The following is a 20,988-nucleotide window of genomic DNA, read 5'->3' on the forward strand; positions in this document are numbered from 1 at the left end:
GTTCTGGAAATGTGACTCAATTGGTAGCATGCTCTGACTTCAAACTGCAGTACTACAAAAGAAGAAAAAAATAAACAAAAAGAACAGAGTAATTTTCTTTTGGCCAGTCCTGGGGCCTGAAGTAGGACCTGGGCTCTCTGTGCTCAAGGTTAGTAGTATTCTACCACTTGAGCCACTTCTGGCATTTTCTGTTTATGGGGTACTGAGGAATCGAACCCAGGGCTTCATGCATGTGAGGCAAGCACTCTACCACTAAGCCACATTCCCAGGCCCAGAGTAACTTTTAAGTGGTCCAACTATGGCTTCAGAGATCATGTCCTGAGCAACTCAGCTAGTTACCTCTCCAGCTTATTTTAACATTTAGTTGGTTAACAAACAGTAATCCCCTAGACCAGACTTTTCCCCTGACTTCCAGGTCCATTTAACCAGTGGTCTACTAAACATTTCCAGATGCCTCCAAAGCCTTTTTAAATCAATGTTCATTAACTAACTTACTTCTATTTCTCACTCTGCCCAAATTAGAACTTTTATATTGTTTTTCCTATTTAAATAACAGCCCTTCCTCTCATGTTTTTTTTCTAAATGAATCCCAAACTTTTCAAAATTAATAATGTCTCCTCCTCTTCTCTCAACTAGCTCTCTCTAAACATGACCTAATTGGCCATCAAGCTCCATGTTCTAATTATCTTCTCTTCTGGATTACTACAACATCTCCTGTTCTCAGACTGTCTCTGTCTCTGTTTCTTTCTCTCTACCTCCCAACCTCCACTCCTCTCTCTTTATGACCTGTATTTCCACACCATTTTTTCTTACACGTTGAAGTCAGAAGTCATCCTTTTACATATGTTTTCATCATCTTCCCATTCACTTTCAGGATAAAATCCCAATACTTTTTTTTTTTTTTTTGCCAGTCATGGGGCCAGAAGTCTGGGCCTGGGCACTGTCCCTCAGCTCTTCAGCTCAAAGCTGGCACTCTACCACTTGAGCCACAGTGCCACTTCCGGCATTTTCTGCTTATGTGGTGCTGAGGAATTGAGCTCAGGGCCTCATGCATGCAAGGCAAGCACTCTACTACTGAGCCACCTTCCCAGCCCAAATCCCAACACTTTTTAGCACCACATATGAGGCATTTCACCTACCAGCTTCTTTCTGTCTTTCTCATTTCATCTCTTACATCTTGGGTTCCAGTCACATTAGACGTTTAATGTCCAAAGCTGTTACCCTGTCCTTCACAATCATGACTTTGTTAATATAACCTGGGGTACACTTTACTCCCTGAATAGATGATTCCTATTCTAGTGTATATCTCCAGTTTTCAGAATGCTATTCCTGATTTAATTTTTAAAAATTAAAAGATAGTTAAACAGAGGCTAGAGTTCCAGCACTGTTCCCTCAAAACAGAGTAAAATTCCTTTTGTGCTTTTATTTCTGAAAAGGAATAGATTGTTTTTAGTTATTTTTGCTTTCTATTGACTAGTATTGACTCTTTGAATGAGAAACTAGAGGAATAGAATATAAATTAGACTATAACTCCTACCAAAAATGATACAGGCTCTGGGTGATGGAGGCTCACACTTGTAATCTTAGCTACTTGGGAGGCTGAGATCTAAGGATTGCAGTTTGAAGCCAGCCAGAGCAGAAAAGTCCCCATGAGACTCTTATCTCCAATTAACAACCCAAAAACTGGAAGTGGAACTGTGGCTCAAAGTGATAGAGCTCCAGCCTTACATAAAAGAGCTCAGAGACCCAGCCCAGGCCCTTAGTTCAAGCTCTATAATCACCGCCCCTCCCCCCAAAAAAAGATTCAGGATACTTAAATAATGAAGAAAATTTTGTGTATGTGTGTGAAAAAGAACTAACCTACAAAAAGATTGTGACAAGGCAGGGTTCTCAGCCATCTTCCTAAGTGAGGTTAACTATTCTCTTTCTCTTCTTCTCTGCCCCCCCTTCCCCACCAGCCCTCCACACCCATCCCCCTAAAATACTTCTCAAAGTAAAAATCATTTTGTTATTTTTAAGTTCCCAGTTTATTGGTCTAAGAGCCTGCCTTCCTCAGGTTCTTATATAGACTAGCTATTTTCCTTTGTAAAGAAGCTATTTAGCACATTCTCCCCTGGTTTAGAAGACTCTAAGGGAGGCAGTTCTAGCAGGGCTGTCTCCTTCTATCCCCTACCTCCCATTTATTCCTGGCTGGAGCAGCCAGTCTGTCAATCCCAGGCCAGAGACAAGGCAGACAAAGGTTCATTTGTGAAGAACCTCCTTCCAGCACCTCCTCTCTTCTCCATTTGCCCAAATTCACCAGTGAGTTGGAGCACAAGATTTTCCTGCCCACAAGACCAAAAGGAAAAGAGAAGAATAAAAGGGTATGTACATTTTTTTCCTCTATAAAGTCATTTATGCTATTTATTCTTCTCCAAACTGCTGCTATAGATTAGAGAAGAAATTTATGGATGTGTTCAGTCAGAAGGAACCAGACAGAGCCTTTTAGGAGAGAATTCCTGATGCACTTTGAAAAAGATGTTTCTGGGATGAAGCTGGGGGGGGGGGAAAGTCAGATCAAAAGAGGATTGAAAAACGCACATTCCTTGACTATGAAAGTCATTTAATCATAGGTTCAAGAAGAAGCAGATTGATTCCTTGCTTTTATTCTTTCCGTGTACATATTTACTCCGAATCTAAGTGTCCACAACAGGACTTACCTACTCCCCAGAATTATGTGTGGATGATGGAGTACATGGCTGTTTTAAAAGCAACAGCTGTATTGCTACATTACCTCTTCTACTTCTTCTTAGACACTGCAGTGTCTAAGAAAGCAAATGTTTTGGCTTAAAAAAAATTCCAATTCCTGAAAAGAAACTAGTAGAAACATGTGATACAAAGAGGGAATTCATTGAATTCATCCTTGGTATTCCCACCACAGAATACAACACAGACTCTGTACTGCTAAGATAAAGAGAGCAGTTCTCTTTGGGACTTAAAAAATTCTTTAAAATCCATAAATACATGGGCTGTAAGAAACAAAAAACCTGCCCCAATTTTAATCCTTTTCTTTTGCAATGGTGAATTATTGTGTCTAAGAAAACAATTAAAATGATGCAAGAATGGATATTAAGGTCATTTTCTAGCATTCTCTGGGAAGCCTGAAGGCTGAATACCTTCAAGAAGGGTATAGATTCCTGCCTCCCTCCCCCCCCAAATGGAGCTATCTGGAGTATTTAGGTTGCTATAAGAATATTTTAGAAGGATTATCCACATTTTAATACTACTGTTCCTTTACATGCCACGAGAAACTTTGCTTCAAGACTTGGTCATTCTATCTCAAACATCCTCTAAGATGAAGAGGGAATTTAAATTATACTAGACATTTTCATCATGCAAAAAGAAAAGGGTGGGAAATATTACAGTCTGGCAGTAATCATAATCTCTTCCATATATAATTTTCGCTATTTCAAATGTTAAGTTCTGGGTTAGAGTTTTCATTTATTTTTGCAGCTTTGCTTCTCTCTTGTTGCTTTCTAAGAGAAATCTGAAAATGGACTGTTCTTTCTGTCTAATTCATCAACTCTGTTTCATTCCATGTTCTTCATACCAATTCCCAGAACTGACATCAACTGCCTGTGTAGGCAATGCGCCATAAGTGTCTGAATACTTAAAACTCCATAGCCTTATTGGTTTTGGCAACTCAATGGTTTTTTTTCCTGTTTTAAGTCTCTATTTAACACCAGCCATTTAAAAGTTTGTTAGTGCCAATAACCCCCACTGAATCAAAATTTGCAATTCTCTGCCAACTGATGATGGAAATGATTTATTGCTTAGTTGGAAATGTCTTGCTTATGATTCTCTACCCTCTGCATTGATTTTTTTTAAATTGCATCCATACCAGATTATGAATGGTATTATGCAACATTAGGATAATGTTAATTAGAGAAATTGAATTTATAAAGCCAGTGTCTCTTGCTTATTTCTTCAGATGTTGTATTTTACTTTGTTTTCTCTTGTAACTTGAATGTAGTCCTGGAAGAATTTTCTCTTTCAACTGAAAATTTAAAAAATAGAGCAATTTGCTTCGTGTTGGTTAAAATTATTTTATTCTGATTGGCACTTGAAAAATATACATTTTTGAGGGATTGCCAAGGATTAAGATTGGTGTCTTTTAGTTTAAAAAAAGTCACAAAATCACCCACGTGTCCCACGTGGCTCAGATACTTTTCCACTTGCTAAGTAAGAGTTAAAGCTATTTATCTGCACCTAAGTAAAGGGAAAAGAGAAGGCTTCAATTCAAATACGTAATTTGTAAAGTGTTAAAAAAAAAAAAAAACTACCATAGAGCTTGCCAGGTGTGGAACTTTCCATGGTTGTGAACTGAAACTGGGGCAGAAATGCTTTGTGTTCTGGCATGGACATGAGGTGGTGCACGGTATGGCTCCATGACTACTTTTCAGCCATATATTTGCTCCTTCCTTCGGTGAATATTTTTGAGCATATATTTATTTTTAGGGTTGTTTTTTTTTTGCCAGTCCTTGGGCACTGTTCCTGAGCTTCTCTGTGCTGAAGGCACTCTACCACTTGAGCCACAGCACCACTTCCAGTTTTTTCTTAGTAGTTTATTGGGGATAAGAGTCTCACAGACTTTTCTGCCCAGGCTGGCTTTGAACTACAATCCAGATCTCAACATCATAATTACCTAAGATTACAGGCATGAGCCATGGGCGCCAGGATTCTGTGCATTTATTAAGAGCTTATATTGAAATAGGCATTTTAAGAGATAGGGGAAAAAAGTTACAATCTTTGCCCTCCTTCTGCATCTCCTGTTCTAGTCCTCTGAATTTCCAACCACCCTCGGCCTTAGTCCTTTGTCTCATCTCCTTGGATCTATATTCACTTCCCTCCAGAGCCCATGATAAACATAGTATGCACAAATATCTTTTTTAAAGATATAGATCAGATTATGTTATTGCCATATCTAAATCTTCCAATAGGTTCCCAATATACTCAATTAAATCTCAGTGCTTTATCATGTCATCTACAGATTGTTATGATGGTTCTAGATCTTCTTTCCTGTCTATAATGAAATTTGCAGAATGACCAATTTATCAGATAGTTACTTAGCTCTTGAGGAATGTCCTACCTATGTCCCTATGTAGCCTATGTCCAAATGTAGCCATTCTCCATATGGTTATCTGGCTTATGTAATATTCTGACAACAAGACATAATTTACTTTAATTGGCAGTTCTTGAAGTATAGATTATGCACAGTGCCATGGAAACACAAAGCATAGGAGATGTGGGAGGAGTGCTACTGATGGTACCAAGAAAGGCTTTTTAGAAGGTACCAATATGATGTTTGTTTTAAATGGATGCTTTTGTCGGAAATTAACATAAAATGAAGAGGACATAGGAAGAAATAAGCCAAAGACATATGTACAGGATTAAAGAAGTGTCTGGTCCAAGTGACTAACTCAACAGCAGTGGACAATAGGTGTGAAAAAATGAAAAAGAAGGCCCTAGTGTTGCCCTAAAACAATCTTTTAGTCTTTTAGATAACATGAAACTTCTATAAACCTTTGCTCAGGAATGAATGGAATCATTCATTCCATTCAACAAATATGAGCCAAACATTTTATTAGCTAGAAAGTGTGTAGTGGTAGTTAAATTAGATTAGACTGCTCTTATAGATCTTTCAGTGTAATGGGAATAATAGGCAGATATGAGTAAATTTACAAATAAGTGATTTAAATTATGATAAATATCCTTAAAGAGATGAGAATCCATCTGGCACTAATGGCTCATGCCTATAATCCTAGCTACTTAGGAGGCTGAGATCTGAGGGTCCCCGTTCAAAGCCAGCCCGGGCAAAAAAGTCCATGAGACTTTTTTTTTTTTTTTTTTGAGTCCGGTCGTGGGGCCTGAACTCTGGGCCTGGGCACTGTCCCTCAGCTCTTCAGCTCAAGGCTAGCACTCTACCACTTGAGCCACAGCGCCACTTCCGGCTTTTTTCTTTTTGCTTATGTGGTGCTGAGGAATCGAACCCAGGGCCTCGGGCATGCAAAGCAAGCGCTCTACTACTGAGCCACCTTCCCAGCCCTCCATGAGACTCTTACCTCCAATTAACCACCAGAAAACCGGAAGTGGTGCTGTGGCAGAAGTGGTAGAGCACTAGCCTTGAGCTGAAGAGCTCAGGGACAGTGCCTCAGCTCAGAGTTCAAGCCCCATGACTGACAAAAAAAAAAAAGATATGAGAATACTATGAAATGTGTTAGGATTTAAAACTACTTAGATTGGAAGAACTTTGAAGGAATGACATAAACTAAGACTGGAAAGCAAGAAGAAGCCAGCTAAGAAAAGAACATTCAAGTAGAAAGGGAAACATAAAATCATAATGGAAAAAGAAAATTTTCTTTTTACTTATAAGGAAATACTATGTACATCTTTATTGTAATTTTAAGAAGACATTTTATAATAAAATATGAACTATCAAAATTAACCCAAGAACTTGGGGTGGTGGTCTGAACCTGTAATGTCAGCACTGAGGGAAGTAGAACAATTAATATAGTCCATCCTGGTTTACACAGCAAGGCCCTGTCTCAAAGACAAACAATGTATCAAAACAAAAAATTAAGTAGTAGAAAATTATGTCATATTTGGGACATGTCTATACTAAAATTATTCAGTGTTTATCTGAAACTCAAATTTAGTTGGATATTTTATGCTATCTGAGTAGAGGGAATATAGGTATGTGTGTGCAATAAGAAACATAGGATTATAAAAGAGATTTTTTAATTCATCTGCTTTTATGTAGCAAAGTATAATGGAAACACTCTGAAGAATAAACCTCAGTTAAAACAAAATTTGATATTTGAGTTTTCTGAGCTGAACCTGTATAAGACTATCAGGAGATTTTTTTTTCTTTTTGAAGAGAAACCTTATAGACCAGAGAATAATATTTGTAAAGTACTGAAAGAAAAATAACTAGCAACCAAAAAACCAAAACAAAACAAAAATCTATGTCCTCCAAAACTGTCCCTCAATAGGGAGTGAAAAAGACTTTTCTAGATAAGCAAAAGCTGAGAGAATTCATTCATATGTTATCCAAGCAATACTAATGGCAGTTCTTCAAGCTGATGTGAAAATATACTAAAAATTATAAAGTATGAAACTGATTGATAAAGGTAAATACACAGACAAATATGGAATTGTGCATTCCTGTAATGGTGGTAGCTAAGTCCTTTTTAATTGTAACACAGAAGCTCTTCAAGATTCCTGAGAAGTAAAGTTAATCTAAGGCCAAAACTGATTGAGGGATAGTATTTTACCTGAGACAGGACGATAGGTTTTTGATTGGCTTTCTGGTGTTCCAGATGTGCACCAGTCATTTACGCTGTTGGAGACAAAGAAGGGAGAAATGAATTTCAGGAAGCCACTCTCATAGCCATTGGACATCTTCAGTGGAGAGGACATATTCCTTAGTCATTTTGTAACCCTCCATTGATTCAGTGATGTCTCCAGGTGCCCATGGGCCTGAAGACAGTGAAGACAACCAGAACATGCCGCAGAGCTATCCAAAGGGATGAAGTGGCCAAAGGTTCAGAGCCAAAGGAAAAATCTTTGTCTTTGCTGTCCCAACTCTGGGACCTGGTAGTGGTTCACAGGCCTTTCCTTCTGCTATCCTTAACCACGCTCTGTCTAGCAATTGGTAGTAAGACACTTTTAAATGAGTCCACTTGAGCCCTGGACAACGAGGGACAAAGCAGACTGAGTTCACATCTCAGACACAATACTGCCTGGACAGAGATTTTGTTTTTCAGGTCATGTCATTGGACTCAAGGCTGCAGCTTCATTGCATCTGTAGATGCACGAATGACTGTCTGGTGAAACTGAAGATATAAAGCCCACCAAGTGGGTTAATTACTAGTTTCCCCCTACTCCTAGCCCTGGTTTTTGGTATCATTCAGGTCACCTGGTTGGCCTTTCTTCTTGAAGGGATCCTAACTGAAGTGAATAAGATCCCTCTATTAAAGTAAAAAATAACTAAATGAGATTGAACTGGGGATGTGAGCATTGTATATATCTGTGATCCAGGTACACTAGAGGCATATGTAAGAGGATTATGGCCCAAGACCAGTCCAGAGCAAAACTGTGGAACCCCATCTGAAAAATCACCTAAAAGCAAAAAGAGCTAGAAGAATGGCTCAAGTGGTAGAGCCTAGTGGAGACAAAGCCCTGAGTTCAAACCAGACCAATCCAAAATAGATCAAACCAAACCAAAACTGTATTTAAAGAGTGATCTCCTGGAAGAGAAATTAGACTTCTTTGGTATGAGTTTAAAATGCTCAAACCAGGACTAATGACTAGAAGCGGCAAAAAATTTATTATAATAAAGGAAATGTTAGAACTGTGGTCAATGGAATATGTTGAGATAGTAATGAGTTCTCCTTCATAGTAGGTGGTCAAGGCAAGCTAATCATTATAAGGGCAAGTTCAAGCCTTCATTTTAAACTGCAGCTGAGAAGAAGTGGATAAAACGTTTTTACAAGTTCAATATAAACCTGCAACAAGAATCAGTTCTAATGATAATTATAGAATACTTTAAAAAACTGAACTGTAAATATTCCTATTGAGTATAATCTGTTAATATCAACATAAATGAGTTTTTTGTTTTTTTAGGGTGAGACCTAGTTTCTTTGATGATGTTATTATTTGTGATGCAAAATGTTTCAGGTCAAGATTCATTGTATTTGATGATGCTATTTGTCCTGGGAATATACCCAAGTTTATATTACTTAAAAAAAAAGATTCTCCACTGAGTACATGTACTAAAACCAAACCAAACAAGACAACAAAAAATGACTTTGTGTATCATACTAAATTACTGATTCTAGCTCTAATTACTATATCTTTCTTTCCACTACCATTTCTCATTCAATATCTGTTTTCTGTTTGTTTTTGTGCCCATTCTGCGGCTTGAACTCAGGGCCTTGGCATTTTCCCTAAACTTTTTTGCTCAAAGTGCTCTACCATTTGAGTCACAGCTCTACTTGCAGCTTTTTATAGTTAATTAGAGATGAGTCTCACAGGTTTTCTTGTCTGGGCTGGCTTTGAACCCCAATCCTCAGATCTTAGCCTTCTGAGCAGCTACAATTACAGATGTAAACCACTGGTGTTGGCTTCAATATCTTGTGTGTAAAATCCTGGCATTTGATGTTAAACCAATATTCCTAGTGATTTTTATTGCAGATGGTCAGAATGTTATGCTTTGAGAAAAGCAAAGAGGAGGATAGAAAAAAAGTTCTGTGTTTTTCCTATCCAAGAGTTTATAAGAATCCTGTAGAACTTCATGTTCAGACAAATTCTGTCTTTTAAAAAACAAACATTGACAAATTATTTTATTGTTGTTGTTGTTGTTGTTTGTTCTATTTCAGGGGCTAAAGCCAAAATGAAATTTCTGTTATTTGTCACTGTTGGGCTAATTTTGCTGCTAGGAGTTCAAGCCATGCCTTCAAATCGTCTGTCTTGCTACACAAAGATACTAAGAGATCGCAACTGTCACAACTTTCCAGAAGGAGCAACTGACCTGACACAGAGGGATATAAACATCCAAGATCATTTCTGGGATGGAAAGGGATGTGAGATCATCTGTTTCTGCAATTTCATTGAATTGCTGTGTTGCCCAAAGTAAGCAAAAAAAAAAAAAAAAATCACAAAATGTATCGCTATGAAACGTATGCAGAACAGTCTTTTAATAGCATCTTTAACATGGGTTTGCAGAAACAAATAGCCATTTTAAGTAAAATTTCAAGTCAAATCCCAGCTGTTTTCTAGGATCATCACTATTTTGGAAGGAACTAAATGGTTTTGTTTAAAAAATGAAGTTTGAGCTGGGCACTGGTAGCTCTTGCCTATAATCTTAGCTACTGAGGAGGCTGAGATCTGAGGATCACAGTTCAAAATCAGCCCGGGGGGAGGGGGGGAGAAATCTGTGAGACTCCTATCTCTACTAAACTTTCAAAAAGCTGTAAGTGGAACTGTGCCTCATGTGTAGAGTGTTAGTCTTGAGCAAAAAGAAGGTTAGGGACAGAGCCCAGGCTATAAGTTCAAGTCCCAGGACTGGCACAAAATACAATTGAACTAAAATTTAATATTAAATACTAGGTCTGGGGGCACATATACCTATAATCTCAATACTGGAGAGGTAGAAGATGGAAGCTTGTGAGTTTGAGACCCATCTGGGCTACCATGTGTCTCAAAAACACAAACCAAACCAAACCAAAACCTAAGTGTAAACTGGAAAACCAATAATAATTCAGTTTATTAAATTCTACATTCTCCATATGATTTTTACTATAAAAATCTAATTATAATAGAAATGAACATCAAATTTAGCTTTATAGCCAATTTGAAAACTAATACAAGTTTTTAAATAACAGATGCTAGTATAAAATATCAAGTAATTAACTGGATAGCAAAGATGAATAGTAAAGAAAAATTTTCTAGTTCCATATGTGTTCAGAAAGGAATAATGAAATAAATAGAAGTCAGGTTTGGGAACATGGCTCAAGTACACACACTGTTTTGGAAAGTAGGGGGTTTTAATTCTAAAACAATAAAACAAATAAATATTTTATCTTTTTAATCACTTCTGTGATCTTGTCAGGTCCTGGTGACACTCCTAGCTACTCAGGAGGCTGAGATCTGAGGATTGCAGTTCAAAGCCAGCCAGGGCAGGAAAGTTCATGAGACTCTTATCTCCAGTTATCTCCTCCAGAAGACTGGAAATGACACTGTGGCTCAAGTGGTAGAGTGCTAGTCTTGAGTTGAAGAGCTCAGGGACAGTGCCCAGGCCAAATTCAAGCCCCAAAGAAAGCAAGCCCGACCGAAAGAGAAATAGAATATGATCTTGAACATTTCATACCAAAGTTAGCTTTTTCAAATTACTTTCAACATGTTGTCATTTCACTTAAGAAATATACAAAGTAGAAAAGTTAGTTATGACTATTTAACCAAGAAAAGGTGCTGAGACTTGACAAGACCAATTCCATCCCATACACCTAGCTAATATCAGCAGAGACACTAGCACCCATACTTAGACCACAAAAATTTATTCTGTAAAGTCAGCTGGATCTAAGATAGTATCCTAGAACAGTTAAAAATGCATAACAATCCTACAACCTCATTCAAAACCAACTGAATCAGAAGCTGGAGGTGTGACCCAATACCAGGCTGTAACAAACCTTCTAGGTGATAATGCATGATAAAGTTTCAGCATCACTAAATCACTAAATGAGTCATTTAATTCTCTAAGTTTTCCTACACTACTATTAAATTATCCAAAACCAATTTACTGAAACTGACATGTAATTATTTTATGATATAATTTTGTGACTGTGTTAACAGATGTGAACAGGAATGTGGTTTTATATATATATATATATATATATATATATAATTTCTCCTTCAATTTGTGACACTTATTAGCAACAGACTTAAGTACATTTCTAATAGTTGTAATCATAATGACAGTTGGCACACACAATTTTGTATTATCCCATGCATTTTATATACTACTTTATGTGTTTTTCCTACTAGATTTGAGTTGTATTTAATTTTTTTTTTCTCCTTTCTCTATGAAACCTAGAAAGTTAATGACCTTTCTTATTATTATTTTTTTTTTGGGTCCGGTCATGGGGCCTGTACTCTGGGCCTGGGCCCTGTCCCTCAGCTCTTCAGCTCAAGGCTAGCGCTCTACCACTTGAGCCATAGCGCCACTTCCGGCTTTTTTCTTTTTGCTTATGTGGTGCTGAGGAATCGAACCCAGGGCCTCTGGCATGCAAGGCAAGTGTTCTACCACTGAGCCACCTTCCCAGCCCCAATGACCTTTCTTTAATTTTTGAAATTTTGGCAAGGATTTATTTCAATATAACAGGATAAATCAGGGAGGAGTATGAAAAAGGAGAGAAATGTTTCCTGCTTCCCACACAGGAAATAGATAAAGGCTTTTATTTAATGGCTTTCTAAGAAATTTTAATATTTGGAAGTGGCACTGTGGCTCAAGTGGTAGAGCGCTTGCCTTGAGCTGAAGAGCTGAGGGATAGTGCCCAAACCCAGAGCTCAAGCCCCACGACCGACAAAAAAATTAATTTTTTTAAATATTCTGTTTCTTACCTGTAGATAGATCTAAGCCTCATAGACCATTTCCCATAGCAAAAAAAAAAGTATTATAAACTTTAGAAATTACTTAATTTTTAGCTGGGCGCTGGTGGCTCACGCCTGTAATCCTAGCTACTCAGGAGACTGAGATCTGAGGATCATGGTTCAGACCAGCCCAGGTAGAAAAGTCCGTGAGACTCTGATCTCCAATAAACCACTAGAAAACTGGAAGTGGTGCTGTGGCTCAAGAGGTAGAGTGCTCGCCTTGAGCTGAAGAGTGCAGGGACAGCACACAGGCCAAGAGTTCAAGCCCCATGACCGACAAAAAAAAAAAAATTACTTAATATTTCCTCTTCTTTATAAACAAGTAATAGCATAAAGATAGTGGCAAATGGGAGAAAGTAGAATAATCAATTACCTTCCCGGTCTTTGTTGCTCTTCTGGCTAGCTTTCCACTCATCTTTTTAAAAATTTTACTCACCTAGAAAGAACAGTGATATCTGAAACCTTGGGAATCATTTCTTTTTAACCTAGAAAAAAATTAACACATATCTTAGCTTTCAGTTGAGATTAACCAATATTTTACTTTCTTTCAGAGAAATCTTCTTTGGACCAAAGATATCTTTTGTGATCCCTTGCAACAATCATTGAGAATCTTCATGTGTTCTGGAGAACATCATTCCTCATTCTTACATCAATGTAAATGTACTTCTGATTTCTACCCAGTGCAATAAAGCATTAATTCTATAAAGTCTTCGTTAACTCATCATGACCATCAGTGTAGTTTTAGAGTCTTTATGTTAGGAAAATATAATATATGCTTGCTAAGCGCTAACCATTATTAAGATTTTTTGGATACAGTAATAAGACATGTCCTCTCTGAACTTGTGTTCTAATGAGCTATAATCATTTTAAACAAAGTTGTTAAATGTGAAGCCCATTACTGAGAAGTATAGGTATGAAGGATTGTGGAGAAAATTAGAGAAACATTCACCATGTGGCACATCTAGGAGACACCATTTTGTGACAAAAAATAACACTATCCCATTGAAATACAACCTTAGATGTCCCTGATCTGTTTCTGGAGACCTCAACTACAGTATTATCTGGTATCGATTCAGTGTTCAAATAGGGTTCAAAGAATGTTATTGCACTGGATCAAACAATTTTTTGGCAATCGCATTCAGTTGCTCCTAATGTCTATATAAATTATAGCACATTTTGAAATTCTCTGATCTCTACAAAAATCAAGAAAAAGGGAATTATTAAAAAATTATTTCTTCAAGGTAGCATGGTATTTGATTGTTCTGTCTTCACTGAATTGAATGGTAATAAAGTCAAATTTAATCCATAAAGGAGGTTTCAGATCCTTTCTAGAACAATATATAGGATAGTTAAGAAACTCATCAATAAATGTTGTTTCTTTACCGAGGAGAAAGCTGTCAATTGTCTCTATAAACAACACATCAGAAGAAAGGACATGTAAGCCAGCAATGGTGTTTTAGAAAGTATTCCCTTACAATGGCATTCACAACCTGAGGAAAAATTGCTGTAAAAAAACTAAATGTTAAATAGAATTTTATAAATTATAGATTGCTTTTCATCATATACTTTGCTTTTTGGAAATTGTGAAAATACTGTAGAGGGGTTACAATTACATGAGCAAGATGAGTATTTTCTTATCAAGCATTGTTGCCTCTTCCTTTGTTTCCCCTTCACATCCCTTTCCATCTCCCCCCCACCCCCCGCCCATTCTCCTACCCACCCCCCTTTTTTTTTTAACTTGTCCTGGGCTTGAACTCTGGGCCTAGAAACTGTCCCTGACCTTTCGTGCTCAAGGCTCCACTTCCAGCTTTTTGAGATTAATTGGAGATAAGAATCTCAGGGATTTTCCTCCCCAGACTGGCTTCCAACTGTGATCCTAATTTCAGCCTTCCAAGTAGTTAGGATTACAGGTGTGAGCCACCAGAGCCTGCCTGCAATTATATATTTTTTAAATAAAGCAATGCAATATAAAAGAACACATTCTCTGTGATACCAAATGAATGTAAAAATATAAATGTTCACATAATGTACTTTATGTAACCTTTTTCTGACTTGGTCAACACATTTTAAAACCAAACATTTCATTCAATTAGTGAGAATATTTTTACAATAGATGTGTTTTAAAAATACAACCGAAGTTTTTATGCAACTGCCTACGATTGCATAATTATTTTAAGAGTTAAAAAACAAACAAAAAGGAAAAAAGCAGATACACATTGAAATTTCAGTGAACCTTGAAAACATGCTAAGTAAAAGCTACATATAAAATATAGTGAATGATCCCCTTTATTTGATAGATCCATTCTAAAAAAGAATGGATAAAAAACATGGAATAAAAAGCAGATTAGAAGTTTCCAGGGCATGGGGTAGGAAGAGGAAGCAATGGATGTGATGATGTATGCCTATTTTAGGGGGCTGAAAAAAAGTTCTCTAAGACAAAATTAGAAGGAATGACTAATTCTAGATTCTTATTTCAACTTTCAGAACTGTGCTTATCTTTGCGGGCATATTTTTCTCTTTGGAAAAAAAGTGGCCATACAAACTAAATTATTTGTTCTTTCTATACTTTATTATGTAATAATTAGAAAAGGAAATAAAAGTATGCTTTTCAGTGATGTCTTTTAGATTTTCTAACAAGGAAAGCACTTTAATAATAATGTCATTCTGATAACCTTAATTTCAAGTCCAATTGTCACAAAGGTAGGGAATCTTTTTTTCTGCCAAAGTCCATTGGATAGTTATATATGCCATCTGAGGGCCATGCAAAATTATCAATACAGGAAGATGGTCAAGAGTAGCTGAAGTGTACGTACCTGTTCCATCATGCACCAAGTGATTATAAGAGGACCTGTTATAGTAGTAAGGGACCATGCCCCCCAACCCTGTGAGAAAGCAAATGGGTTGCAGCTATTTCTTCTCTAAACCTGTTCATTTCTTGTAATTTAACAAAAAAGGTTACAAAATGAAGCATCTTTATATAAAATCTTATTAATACTGATTGATCCCTACAAGTCAGTGGAAAAGAAAATGCAAGTTTCACAAAATAAATACACAGAAACAACTATAATAGTAATAACGTTTATTTAAAATATTTTTAATCTAGGAAACTCATCTTACACGAGTTTCCAACTAATTATTAGTTAGAAACAAAGAAAATAAAACCAGAGAAAAGCCTCTGTAGAAAAAATACACAAGGGACATTTCTACATGTGAAAAAACAGTAAACATCCTTAACATCTGAACATCCAAGTATTAGTCTGAATGCCATGACTCCTAGTGGACACCACTATCAACCTTGAGATCTGACTTGTTCTTGTCATTCTTCACTGAGTAGATGAAATATGTTAAGGTGTCTTTTTCATTCACTGGAATAGACCTAAAGTGGCAACCCACTATCTATAAAGAAAAAGAAATTGAGGAAAGATAATTATTTCATCGAAAGAGCTATACAATAAGAAAAACCATTAAAAAATTAAATTATATTTCACAAAAAACCAACAAGGCCAAAAATACATAAAAGATGAACAAAAGACATTCTGATTCCAAAGTACACTTTGGTTCACTTTAAATGTGTAGTGATCAGATACATTTTTCCTTTTAAGTTCTATAATTAGCCTTTAGATAAGAAAGCAAATATGTAACTTTTTTAACATTTAACTTTCAACAATAATGCAATAAAATATTAGCATCTATAGGCATCATACTAGAGATGATTCAGACACGCATATCTAGATTCTAGAAAATTTCTTACTTTTAAAACAGAATTAGTTCTGGAATAACTTTTTAATGTCAGCTTATCAAAAATTTCAGGTTTATGTTAGTCAAGTTAAACACACTTAAATGAAGCATATTAAATAATCAGTTTCTTGGTTCTCATTTGTGGTAGAACAAAGGTGACTTCATTCTATCAGTCCATATATTTAATCACAGTAAGGAACATAGATTTATGAGTTGTACAGACATACAGGACTAGATGTTCTATTATGTTATTTTTTCAATTTGATTGTAGTGTACATACGTAAGTCTATGTTTTAATAAGATGGAGATTTTTTCTGTTCTATTAGCTACCCCCCCCTCACTTAAAAAAATGCTTATATCTCTGGTAAAACTAACAAGGACAAACTCCTAAACTTAAATTACCAAGTTGTAGACCTATTCCACGTTAAAACTGAAATTCTAATAAAAACCTTCAGTTTATTGGCACTTAATAACTATTTACTAATTAATTGGAAATTTGGATTAAAAAATTCTTATTTAATATTTTGAAAGCCATTATTAGAAGATGCTATACACAAGCTATACACACTGATAATCCTAGCTACTCAGGAGGCTGAGATCCAGAGATTGGCAAATAGAGGAGAGTCAAGGCAGAAAAGTCTTCTAGACTCCATTTCCAAAATAATCAGCAGATACTAGCCTGCTATTATGGCTCCAGTGGTAAATCTCCAGCCAAGCAAGTTAGCCACACAAGTGCAAGGCTCTGAGTTTAAACACAGTGCATGCAAAAAAGAAAAGGCAAAGAAAAAAAGTGCAAACTCGCTATACACTATGTATAATCTATTGAGTAATCATTAAATAAAAGAAGAAACAGGGCTGGGAAGGTGGCTTAGTGGCAGAGCGCTTGCCTTGCATGCCAGAGGCCCTGGGTTCGATTCCTCAATACCACATAAGCAAAAAGAAAAAAGCCAGAAGTGGTGCTGTGGCTCAAGTGGTAGAGCGCTAGCCTTGAGCTGAAGAGCTGAGGGACAGCGCCCAGGCCCAGAGTTCAGGCCCCACAACCGGACCCAAAAAAAAAAAAAAAAAAAGAAGAAACAATTAAATTCTTCCCTGATTCTTCCTTCTTATTAAGGTTGACCTTTCTAACTAAAATACATCATTACAAAACACAGTATTAATAATTCCTTTTGATAAATAATAACCTCTTATTTGTGTGAACAGGTGTTCTTAAAATTTAAATAGTTGGAAACTTATATATACCTCAACAAGCTGTGCTTTATTAAGTCCTGGCCTGGTTGGTAGTTTGAAGTGTCTTTTATATCTCCTAAGTGTATTTACTTGTAATTGGTACAAATCGACCTAGAAAAAAAATTAATACACATAAATTAGCTCATACAAATTTGTGACTGGTAATGTATAGCAACAAGAATTTCAACCTCAGTGCAAAAATAAGAATCCCATTGTTAAAGAGCTTTTGGTTTTTTTTTTGTCGTTTGGGGGGCTTGAACTCTAGGCTTGGGCGCTGTCCTTCAGCTCTTCAGCTCAAGGCGAGTGCTCTACAGCTTGAGCCACAGCGCCACTTCCGGTTTATTGAAGATAAGTCTCACAGATTTTGCTGCCTGGGCTGGCTGTGAACTGTGATCCTCAAGATCTCAGCCTACTAGGATTACAGGTGTGAGCCACCAGTGCTCGGCTGTTAAAGAGCTTTTTATATAATCAATCTTTACGTTATTTAACAGTTTAATCTTTTGAGGACAAATGCAAACATCTGAGAACAAAGAAGAGGAAGTTATATGATAACAAAGCTCTACGAATTGTCAATGCAAATTGTGTTAAGATACATCACTGGAATATACTTAATGCTGCAATCATTTTCAGCTTTCTCAAATGTTTTTGGAGGCTCTCTTGTTTAATACCAGCTTTTTGCATGGAATAGGTAGGGGGATTGAGGTCAGTGGCCACCAGACCATTCTGAAAAAGAACTAAAGCAAAAATGGCTGAAGGCCTGTCAAGCAGGAGAGCACTTGTCTACTCAGTGCAAAGCCCTGAATCGGAAAATTCAGAGCCCCCTATACTTCTGGAGAAAAAATAACCAAAACAAAACAAAAAGAAGTCCAAGCTTTTTTCTTCTTGTTGTTTGCTACTAGGTTTGAACTCAGGGTCTTATACATGTTAGGCGGGTGTTCTAGCACTTGAATCAGGCTCCCAGACCTCTTTGCTTTTAGTTATTTTTTAATAGGATCTCAAATTTATGCCAAGACTAGGCTGGACTGACATTGTTCTATTTACTCTTTTGGCACAGCAGTAGGGATGACAGTCATGCACCACCAAGATGAGGATCTTGACAACTTTTTGTCAGGCTAGCTTTGAACTATGATTCTATGGATCGCTACTTCCTGAATTACCCAGATGAGAGGAATGAGCCACCACTCTTGTGTTTTCATTTTACCTGAGTGAGCCGCTTGTTCAAATCTTTGTATACAAGTTTCAGAATGACATACTTCCATTTACATTTAACAAACAAGGACTTCCATCTACCTCTGGTGTATCAATATCTTGCACAGGCGAGTCACCTCCATCATCATCACTCCCTTTTCTCTTTCTTCTGTTTCGAACACTCTGAATCAAGTTTTTATGATAATCACAAATGTAAAGATGCCTTGCCTGAAACAGAAGAATTTCACAGACTGCTTAAAATTAAGGAATACATCTACCAATAGTAAAATGCAGAGGCTATGTGGACTTACTACAAATACAGGCAAGTAGGAACTTAAGACAATGACATGGCCTTTCTATTAAAACATGTCTGGCAATGGTATTAGGATGCGGAGTGGAAGGTAGAAGAGAGGGGGTGATACCAGGTGGAGAGTGAAAGGAGGAAGAGAAGAATGAGAAATTCCAGAAATTCCAGTCCTCTGGGGTTTTTCACCAAACTTTAGTTGAAGGTGAGCTGAAGTTAGTTCATGTTGGATTTTGACCAGTCAAGGACAAAGATAACATTGCTATTTAGCTTTTCTTCTACGTAAAGACCAGTAGGCTTTTTACAACTGAATACTCAAATCATATCTCAAATATAAACTAAACTTTTTTGGGGGGTGGGTTGGAGGGGTCTGGCCGTGGGGCTTGAACTCTGGCCTGGGTACTTTCCCTGAGCTGTTTACTTGACCACTTTGAGTCACAGAGCCACTTCCGGTTTTCTGGTGCTTAATTGGAGATAAAAGTCTCCAGGACTTTCCTGCTCTGGTTTGAACTGCCATCCTCAGATCTCAGCCTCCTGAGTAGCTAGGATTACAGGAGTGAGCCACGGGCGCCCGACTTACACTAACAACTTTTACAACTGAGCTGCTGGATTTATACCCTATAGTTTTACAGTTCCATCACTAATTCTCTCTGAGAATGAACTTATCTGTTAGGTGTTGTTTCCAACGAAAACAGCTGAAATGACGTTCACCTGAACAGCTTTCTCACAAACCCTCCTGAAGAAGTGTTGACATTGGGAGAAAGTATCACAGGCAAACTTTTCAGAAACTTTACACATGATGTGGGGAGCTGCCTAGTGACAGGAAATACTGGGCGCCTTAAAGACAGACACACACAAACACACAGACACACACACACTGACACACACACACACACACACACAGAGGAGTGGAACCAACAAGATTTTAAATTTACGTGCTAGGGGCCAAGTGAAAAGCTAGGTTGTGTCACCCGTTATTTATTCCTCTTCCAAAGCGAACCTCATCGAGGGTGGGAGGCTCAGCGTGCGTGCAAATGGATGGAAGAAGAAACCCGCGAGGGCTGCCCAGTCGTCTGCAAATCCCCGCAGAGGCTCAGGGGCCCGGCCCGCTCCCCGCAGCTGCCCCAAGTGCTGACCCCGCAACGCCGTTGGCACCCCGGAGCCCCCCTCTCCTACCCCCCACCGCACCCCGCCCGCCCGGGCCAAGGCGGCCGGGAAGCCCGGCTCCGCTCTCGGGCGGGCTGGGGAGAAAAGCCCAGAAACCTTCCGGACTGCGGTGCTAGGGGCCGGCGTGGACTCCACCGGGGATCCCGGGGGCCCAGCGCGAGCTCGGGCGGCCACACAAAGGGGCCTCCGTTCCAGGAGGGGCCGCGGGGCTGCAGGACGACGACTCGGCGCCCCCGGTGCGGCGGTCGCCCTTTGTCTGGTCCCTCGATCGGCGCCCGGGAGGGAGAGGGGCGGGAGGCGGGGGGAGGGGGGCGTCCCGGGCACCGCGGCGGCGGAGGCCGGAGCCGCAGCGACGCCGTGGCTCGCGCCCCCTCGGAGCCCACGCGCGGGGCAAGACTCGAACCCCCGACCGCCCGGCGTCACTTACGCTCTTGTCCAGCTCGATCTTCACCTTCTTCTGGGAGATGCTCTTCTGGATCCGCTTGCTGAAGCTGGCGTTGCCCGCCGCCCGCCCGCACCGGTCGCCGTCCTCCCTCAGACAGCAGAGCTGCCCGGGGCCCGGCCCGGCCGCCCCCGGGGCCCCGGCCGCCGCGCCTGCCCCGCCGCTGGGCACCTCCGGCCCGGCGCCGGCCGCGGTCCCGCTCCCGTTCCCGGCCGAGGCGGCGGCCGCGGCGGCGGCGGCAGCGGCGGCGGCGGCGGCGGCGGCCACCACGGCGGCTACGGCGGCGGCCGCGTCCCCGCCGCGGCTCATCTCCTCCGGCGTGAAGCCGTTCATGTCTCCGTGCTCAGGGGCGCCGGAGCCGACGGACACCCCCGCCGCCCCGCCGCCCTCGGCCAGGGCTCCCGGGCACCGCTCCCCGGCGGCGGCGAGTCGCTCTGCACCTCTAGGTCCGACGGCAGCACGGCCCGACCCCAAGCGTCCCTGTCGTCCCCGACCTGCGGGTCTCTGTCGATACCGAGGCAGTGGGCAGTGCTGGCGGCTGGTACCGAGCGGCGGGCGGCGAGAGGCGCCGGGAGAGGACGAGGGCGCCCGCTCGCTGTCACATGGAGACTTCAGCAGTTGGACCGCAGCCCGTCCGCCACCCTCCAGCCCTGGGACCTGCGCAGGCACGACGCACCTCCTCTCGCCCCGCCCTCCTCCGCCGCGAGGCAGCACGGGAAGTGTAGTTCTCTGT

General features: G+C 39.6%; 2 protein-coding genes across 2 annotated transcripts; one reads left to right on the forward strand and one right to left on the reverse strand.

Moving 5' to 3' along the window:
- The first annotated feature begins 2,290 nt into the window (after positions 1-2,290).
- On the forward strand, positions 2,291-13,429 carry Scrg1 (stimulator of chondrogenesis 1). The gene is made up of 3 exons (XM_070015994.1): positions 2,291-2,363; positions 9,420-9,672; positions 12,741-13,429. Exons 2-3 carry the CDS (start codon positions 9,434-9,436, stop codon positions 12,793-12,795), a joined length of 294 nt encoding a protein of 97 aa, XP_069872095.1. The 5' UTR covers positions 2,291-2,363; positions 9,420-9,433; the 3' UTR covers positions 12,796-13,429.
- A 1,824-nt stretch (positions 13,430-15,253) lies between these two features.
- Positions 15,254-20,927, reverse strand: Sap30 (Sin3A associated protein 30). Its single transcript, XM_070016469.1, has 4 exons — positions 20,241-20,927; positions 18,445-18,570; positions 17,167-17,265; positions 15,254-15,585 (listed from the first exon to the last, which is right to left on the reverse strand). The coding sequence occupies exons 1-4, from the start codon at positions 20,586-20,588 to the stop codon at positions 15,463-15,465; spliced, it is 696 nt and encodes a 231-aa protein (XP_069872570.1). The 5' UTR covers positions 20,589-20,927; the 3' UTR covers positions 15,254-15,462.
- Between the last annotated feature and the right edge of the window lie 61 nt (positions 20,928-20,988).

Source organism: Dipodomys merriami, unplaced genomic scaffold (genome assembly GCF_024711535.1).
Source record: "Dipodomys merriami isolate MVZ:Mamm:240054 unplaced genomic scaffold, mDipMer1.0.p SCAF_12, whole genome shotgun sequence".
Taxonomy (NCBI): domain Eukaryota; kingdom Metazoa; phylum Chordata; class Mammalia; order Rodentia; family Heteromyidae; genus Dipodomys; species Dipodomys merriami.

What these genes read in the sequence shown, in the direction of transcription:
- Scrg1 (XM_070015994.1), top strand. Translation starts at nt 9,434, where the DNA reads ATGAAATTTCTGTTATTTGTCACTGTTGGGCTAATTTTGCTGCTAGGA. An exon ending in GAATTGCTGTGTTGCCCAAA is followed by an intron (nt 9,673 to 12,740) that starts GTAAGCAAAAAA and finishes ACTTTCTTTCAG; the next exon opens with AGAAATCTTCTTTGGACCAA.
- Sap30 (XM_070016469.1), bottom strand. Translation starts at nt 20,588, where the DNA reads ATGAACGGCTTCACGCCGGAGGAGATGAGCCGCGGCGGGGACGCGGCC. An exon ending in AGATCGAGCTGGACAAGAGC is followed by an intron (nt 18,571 to 20,240) that starts GTAAGTGACGCC and finishes CTTCTGTTTCAG; the next exon opens with GCAAGGCATCTTTACATTTG. An exon ending in ATAAAGCACAGCTTGTTGAG is followed by an intron (nt 15,586 to 17,166) that starts GTATATATAAGT and finishes TTTTCTTTATAG; the next exon opens with ATAGTGGGTTGCCACTTTAG.